The sequence below is a fragment of the Haemorhous mexicanus genome, chromosome 37, assembly GCF_027477595.1.
Source record: "Haemorhous mexicanus isolate bHaeMex1 chromosome 37, bHaeMex1.pri, whole genome shotgun sequence".
NCBI classification, from domain to species: Eukaryota; Metazoa; Chordata; class Aves; order Passeriformes; family Fringillidae; genus Haemorhous; species Haemorhous mexicanus.
The window spans coordinates 1184310-1191665 of NC_082377.1; the positions used below are offsets into that span (position 1 = coordinate 1184310).

At 47.5% G+C, this 7356-nt stretch overlaps 1 protein-coding gene across 1 annotated transcript; it reads right to left on the reverse strand.

The window, feature by feature from the left end:
- Positions 1-2448: 2448 nt before the first annotated feature.
- LOC132341256 (mucin-2-like) lies at positions 2449-6086 on the reverse strand. Its single transcript, XM_059872621.1, has 2 exons — positions 5247-6086; positions 2449-2667 (listed from the first exon to the last, which is right to left on the reverse strand). Exons 1-2 carry the CDS (start codon positions 6084-6086, stop codon positions 2449-2451), a joined length of 1059 nt encoding a protein of 352 aa, XP_059728604.1.
- Positions 6087-7356: the final 1270 nt, after the last annotated feature.

The window sequence follows — 7356 nt, forward strand, 5'->3', positions numbered from 1 at the left end:
GTTTCGATGATTGGTGCTGTGGTTGTTTCAATGGTGAGTGATGAGGTTGTTTCCAAGGTTGTTGCTGTGGTTGTTTCGATGGTTGGTGGTGTGGTTGTTTCCGTGGGTGGGGATGTGGCTGTTTCCGTGGTCGGTGCAGTGGTTGTTTGAATGGTTGGTGCTGAGGTTTTTTCAATGGTGACTGATGTGGCTGTTTCCACGTTTGGGGATGTCGTTGTTTCCATGGTTGGGAATGTGGTTGTTTCCATGGTTGGTGGTGTGGTTGTTTCCATGGCTGGGGATATGGTTGTTTTGATGGTCGGTTGTGGGGATGTTCCCATGGTGGGGGATGTGGTTGTTTCAAAGTTTGGGGCTGTGGTTGTTTCCATGGTTGATTCTGTGGTTGTTTCCACGGTTGGGGATGTGGTTGTTACCATGGTTAGGGATGTGGTTTTTTCCACGGCGGGTGATGTGGTTGTTCCCATGGTTACGGGTGTAGTTGTTTCGATGTGTGGTTCAGTGGTTGTTTCTACTTTTGGGGCAGTAGTTTTTTCCATGGTCGGGGATGTCGTTCCCATGGTGGGTGGTGTGGTTGTTTCCATGGTTGCTGCTGTGGTTGTTTCGATGGTGGGTGATGTGGCTGTTTCCATGGTCGGTGCAGTGGTTGTTTGGGTGGTGGGTGATGTCGTTGTTTCAATGGTTGGGGATGTCGTTGTTTCAATGGTTGGCGCTGTGGTTAGTTCCATGGTTGGCGTTGCGGTTGTTTCAATGGTTGTTGCTGTGGTTGTTTCAGTGGTATGGAATGTGGTTGTTTCGATTGTGGGTGACGTGGTTGTTTCAATTGTTGGGGATGTGGTTGTTTCGATGGATGGGGTTGTGTTTGTTTCCATGGTTGGTTCTGTGGTTATTTCGATGGTGGGTGATGTTGTTGTTTCCGTGGTTGGGGATGTGGTTGTTTCCAAGGTTGGGGATGTCGTTTTTTCCATGGCGGGTGATGTGGTTGTTTCGATGATTACGGGTGTAGTAGTTTCGATGTTAAGTGTAGTGGTTGTTTCGATAATTGGCACTGTGGTTGTTTCCATGGTTGGTTGTGAGGTTGTTTCAATGGTCAGGGTTGTGATTGTTTCCATGGTTGGGGAAGTGGTTGTTTCAATCGTTGGTACTGTGGTTGTTTCCAAGGTCAGTGCAGCAGTTGTTTCATTGTTCGGCAATGTGGTTGTTTCGACGGTTGGTGATGTGGTTGTTTCCATAGTTGGGGATGTGGTTGTTCCAATGGTTGTTGCTGTTGTTGTTCCCAAGGTGGGTGACGTGGTTGTTTCCATAGTTGTGGGTGTGGTTGTTTCAATTGTTGGGGATGTGGTTGTTTCGATGGATGGGGATGTGGTTGTTTTCATGGTTGGTTCTGTGGTTGTTTCCATGGTTGTAGATGTGGTTGTTTCCAAGGTTGGGGATGTAGTTGTTTCAGTGATTTGGGATGTAGTTGTTTCAATGGTCCTGGACGTGGTTGTTTCCATGTTCGGGGATGTCATTGTTCCCATGGTGGGTGGTGTGGTTGTTTCCATGGTCGGTGCAGTGGTTGTTTGGGTGGTGGGTGCTGTGGTTGTTTCAATGGCTGGGGATGTGGTAGTTTCGATGGATGGGGATGTGGTTGTTTCCATGGTTGGTTCTATGGTTATTTCGATGGTGGGTGATGTGGTTGTTTCCATGGTTGGGGATGTAGTTGTTTCCATGGTTGGGGATGTGGTTGTTTCTACAGTTGGGGTTGTGGTTGTTTCTACAGTTGGGGATGTGGTTGTTTCCAAGGTTGGGGATGTCGTTTTTTCCATGGCGGGTGATGTGGTTGTTTCAATGGTTACGGGTGTAATAGTTTCGATGTTAAGTGCAGTGGTTGTTTCGATAATTGGCGCTGTGGTTGTTTCCATGGTTGGTGGTGTGGTTGTTTCCATGGTGAGGAATGTGGTTTTTTCAGTGGTTGGGGATGTGGTTGTTTCCATGGTTGGGGCAGTGGTTGTTTCAATCGTTGGTACTGTGGTTGTTTCCATGGTCCGTGCAGCAGTTGTTTGGGTGGTGGGTGCGGTGGTTGTTTCTACAGTTGGTGGGTTGGTTGTTTCGATTGTTGGGGATGTGGTTGTTTCAATGGTCGGGGATGTGGTTGTTTTGATGGTTCGTGCTGTGGTTGTTTCCATGGTTGTTGCGGTTGTTGTTTCCATGGTTGGGGATGTGGTTGTTTCCATCGTTGGGAATGTGGTTGTTTCCTGGTTGTGTGCAGTGGTTGTTCCCATGGTAAGTGATGTGGTTGTTTCCATGGTTGGGGATGTGGTTGTTTCCATCGTTGGGTATGTGGTTGTTTCCATGGCGGATGATGTGGTTGTTTCCATATTTGGTGCAGTGGTTGTTTCAATGGTTGGTGAATTGGTTGTTTCAGCGGTTTGGGAGGTGGTTGTTTCCAAGGTTGGGGATGTGGTTGTTTCAATGGTTGGTGGTGTGGGTGTTTCCAGGGTGGGTGGTGTGGTTGTTTGCATGGTTGATGCTGTGGTTGCCTCCGTGGTTACGGGTGTGGTTGTTTCGATGTTTGTTGCAGTGGTTGTATCGATGGTCGGTGATGTGGTTGTTTCCGTGGTTGGGGATGTGTTTGCTTCCATGGTTACTGATGTAGTTGTTTCGATGTTTGTTGCAGTGGTAGTTTCCCTGGTTGGTGGTGTGGTTGTTTCCGTGGTCCGTGGTGTGGTTGTTTCAATGGTTGGGGATGTGGTTGTTTCGATGTTTGTTTCACTGGTTGTTTTGATGATAGCTGCGGTGGTTGTTTCCATGGTGGGTGATGTGGTTGTTTCCATATTTGTGGATGTGTTTATTTCAATGGTTGGGGATGCAGTTGTTTTGATGGTTGTTGCTGAGATTGTTTCCATGGTTGGGGATGTGGTTGTTTGTATGGTGGGTGATGTGCTTGTTTCCAAGGTTGGGGATGTTGTTGTTTCTATGGTGGGGGATGTGGTTGTTTCCATGGTGGGTGATGTGGTTGTTTCCATGGTTACATGTGTAGTTGTTTCAAGGTGTGGTTCAGCAGTTGTTTCCATTTTTGGGGCTGTGGTTGTTTCCATGGTTGGGGATGTGGTTACTCCCATAGTGGGTGTTGTGATTGTTTCCATGTTTGCTGCTGTGGTTGTTTCCATGGTTGGTTCTGTGGTTGTTGCCATGGTTGGGGATATGGTTGTTTCCATGGTGGTTGCTGTGACTGTTTCAATGGTTGGTGCGGTGGTTGTTTCCATGGTGGCTGATGTGGTTGTTTCCATGGTGGCTGATGTGGTTGTTTCCATGGTGGCTGATGTGGTTGTTTCCATGGTGGGTGATGTGATTGTTTCCATGGTTTGGGCTGTGGTTGTTTCCATGGTTGGTTCTGTGGTTGTTTCCACGGTTGGGGCTGTGGTTGTTTCAATGGTTGTGGATGTGGATGTTTCTATGGTGGGTGATGTCGTTTTTTCCATGGCGGGTGATGTGGTTGTTTCAATGGTTACGGGTGTAGTAGTTTCGATGTTAAGCGCAGTGGTTGTTTCGATAATTGGCACTGTGGTTGTTTCCATGGTCGGGGATGTGGTTGTTTCCATGGTTGGTGGTGTGGTTGTTTCAATGGTCAGGAATGTGGTTTTTTCAGTGGTTGGGGATGTGGTTGTTTCCATGGTTGGGGAAGTGGTTGTTTCAATCGTTGGTACTGTGGTTGTTTCCATGGTCAGTGCAGCAGTTGTTTGGGTGGTGGGTGCGGTGGTTGTTTCTACAGTTGGTGGTTTGGTTGTTTCGATTGTTGGGGATGTGGTTGTTTCGATGGTTGTTGCTGTGGTTGTTTCTATGGTTGGGGATGTGGTTGTTTCGATGGTTGTTGCTGTTGTTGTTTCCATGGTTGGGGATGTGGTTGTTTCCATCGTTGGGTATGTGGTTGTTTCCTGGTTGTGTGCAGTGGTTGTTCCCATGGTGGGTGATGTGGTTGTTTCCATGGTTGGGGATGTGGTTGTTTCTGTGTTTGGTCCTGTGGTTGTTTCCATGGCGGGTGATGTGGTTGTTTCCATATTTGGTGCAGTGGTTGTTTCAATGGTTGGTGAATTGGTTGTTTCAGTGGTTTGGGAGGTGGTTGTTTCCAAGGTTGGGAATGTGGTTGTTTCAATGGTTGGTGGTGTGGGTGTTTCCAGGGTGGGTAGTGTGGTTGTTTGCATGGTTGATGCTGTGGTTGCTTCCATGGTTACGGGTGTGGTTGTTTCGATGTTTGTTGCAGCGGTTGTATCGATGGTCGGTGATGTGGTTGTTTGCATGGTTGAGGATGTGGTTGTTTCGATGGTCGGGGATGAGGTTGTTTCCATGGTTGGGGATGTGGTTGTTTCCATGGTGGGTGATGTGGTTGTTTCAATGGTTGTGGATGTCGTTGTTTCGATGGTTGGTGATGTGGTTGTTTCCATTGTTATGGGCATAGTTGTTTCGATTGTTGGTGCTGAGGTTGTTTCGATGGTTGGTGATGTGGTTGTTTCAATGATTGGTGGTGTGGTTGTTTCCATGTTTGGTGATGTGGTTGTTTCGATGTTTGTTGCAGTGATAGTTTCCGTGGTTGGTACTGTGGTTGTTTCTGTGGTCCGTGGTGTGGTTGTTTCAATGGTTGGGGATGTGGTTGTTTCGATGTTAACTGCGGTGGTTGTTTCCATGGAGGGTGATGTGGTTGTTTCCATATTTGTGGATGTGTTTATTTCGATGGTTGGGGATGTGGTTGTTTTGATTGTTGTTGCTGAGATTGTTTCCATGGTTGAGGATGTGGTTGTTTTGATGCTTGGGGATGTGGTTGTTTCCATGGTTATGGGTGTAGTTGTTTCGATGTTTGGTGCAGTGGTTGTTTCAATGGTCAGGAATGTGGTTGCTTCCATGGTTGGTGCAGTGGTTGTTTCGATGGTTGGGGGTGTGGTTGTTTCCCTGTTTGGGGAAGTGGTTGTTCCCATGGTAGGTGATGTGGTTGTTTCCACGATGTAGGATGTGGTTGTTTCGATGGTCTGGGATGTGGTTGTTTCCATTCCGGGTGATGTGGTTCTTTCAACACTGGGTGATGAGGTAGTGTCTATGCTTGCTGCTGAAGTTGTTTCAGTGGTTGGGGATGTTGTTGTTTCGATGCTGGGTACTGTGGTTGCTTTGATGGTTGGGGATGTGGTTGTTTCCATGGTGGGTGATGTGGTTGTTTCCATGGTTGGATGAGTGGTTGTTTCCATGGTTGGGGAAGTGGTTGTTCCCATGGTGGGTGCTGTGGTTGTTTCCATGGTTGGGGATGTGGTTGTTTCGATGGTTGGGGATGTGGTTGTTTCGATGGTGGGGGATGTGGTTGTTTCCTTGCTGGTTGATGTGGTTGTTTCCACACTGGGTGATGAGGTAGTATCTATGCTTGCTGCTGCAGTTGTTTCAGTGGTTGGGGATGTTGTTGTTTCGATGCTGGGTACTGTGGTTGCTTTGATGGTTGGGGATGTGGTTGCTCCCATGCTGGGTGATGTGGTTGTTTCAATGGTTGATGTTCTGGTTGTTTCAATGGTTGGAGATGTAGCTATGTCAATGGTTGGTGATGTGGTTGTTTCCAAGCTGGGGGATGTTGTATCGATGGATGGTGATGTGGTTGTGTCGATGGTGGGTGATGTGGTTGTTTCGATGGTTGAACTTGTGGGTGTTTTAATATCTGGAGATGTGGTTGTTACAATGGTCGTTGATGTGGTTGTTTCCATGGCTGGGGATGTGGTGGTGTCAATGCTTGGTGATGTGGTTTTGTCAATGGTTAGGCTTGTGGTTGTTTCAAAGGATGGTGCTGTGGTTGTTTCCATGGCTAGGGATGCAGTTGTTTCCATGCTGGGTGTTGCGGTTGTTTTCATGGTTGAGGTTGTGGGTGCTTCAGTAGTGTGAGCTGTGGTTGTTTCGATGTTTGTTGATGTGGTTGATTCAATGGCGGGTGATGTGGTTCTTTCAAAGGTTGGGGATGTGGTGGTTTTGATCATTGGTGATGTGGTTGTTTCTATGGTTGTTTCCATGCTGGGTGATGTGGTTGATTCAATGGTTGGTGATGTGGTTGTGTCAAAGTCTGGGGTTGTGGTTGTTTCCATGGTCGGAGAAGGGGTTGTTTCCATGCTGGATGACGTGGTTGTTGTGATGGTTGAGGCTGGGGTTGTTTCAGTGGTTGGAGATGTGTTTGTGACAATGGTTGGTGATGTGGATGTTTCGATTGCGAGTGATGATGTTGTTTCAAATATGGGGGATGTGGTTCTTTCCATGCTGGGTGATGTGGTTTTTTCCATGGTAGGTAATGTGGTTGTTTCCATGCTTGGGGACGTGGTTGTTTCCATGGCGGGAGCTGTGGTTGTTCCCATGGTGGGTGATGTGGTTGTTTGGGTGGTTACGGGTGTAGTTGTTTCGATGGCTGGTGCTGTCGTTGTTTCCATGGTTGGTGATGTGGTTGTTTCAATGTTTGGGGATGTGGTTGTTTCCATGCTGGGTGATGTGGTTGATTCGATGGTTGTGGATGTGGTAGTGTCAAAGTCTGGGGTTGTGGTTGTTTCCATGGTCGGAGAAGGGGTTGTTTCCATGCTGGATGACGTGGTTGTTGTGATGGTTGAGGCTGGGGTTGTTTCAATGGTTGGAGATGTGTTTGTGTCAATGGTTGGGGATGTGGATGTTTCCATGGCAGGTGATGATGTTGTTTCAAATATTGGGGATGTGGTTGTTTCCATTGTTGGGCCTGTGGTTTTTTCCATGGTTGGTGACAGGGTTGTTTCCATGTTTTGTGATGTTGTTGTTTCCGTGGATGGTGCAATGGTTGTTCCCATGGTTGGTGCTGTGGTTATTCCCATGGTTGGTGGTGTGGTTGTTTCGATGGTTGGTACTGTGGTTGTTTCCATGGTTGGTGATGTGGTTGTTTCAATGTTTGGGGATGTGGTTGTTTCCATGCTGGGTGATGTGGTTGATTCAATGGTTGTGGATGTGGTTGCGTCAAAGTGAGGGGTTGTGGTTGTTTCCATGGTCGGAGAAGGGGTTGTTTCCATGCTGGATGACGTGGTTGTTGTGATGGTTGAGGCTGGGGTTGTTTCAATGGTTGGAGATGAGTTTGTGTCAATGGTTGGTGATGTGGATGTTTCGATTGCGAGTGATGATGTTGTTTCAAATATGGGGGATGTGGTTCTTTCCATGCTGGGTGATGTGGTTTTTTCCATGGTAGGTAATGTGGTTGTTTCCATGCTTGGGGACGTGGTTGTTTCCATGGCGGGAGCTGTGGTTGTTCCCATGGTGGGTGATGTGGTTGTTTGGGTGGTTACGGGTGTAGTTGTTTCGATGGCTGGTGCTGTCGTTGTTTCCATGGTTGGTGATGTGGTTGTTTCA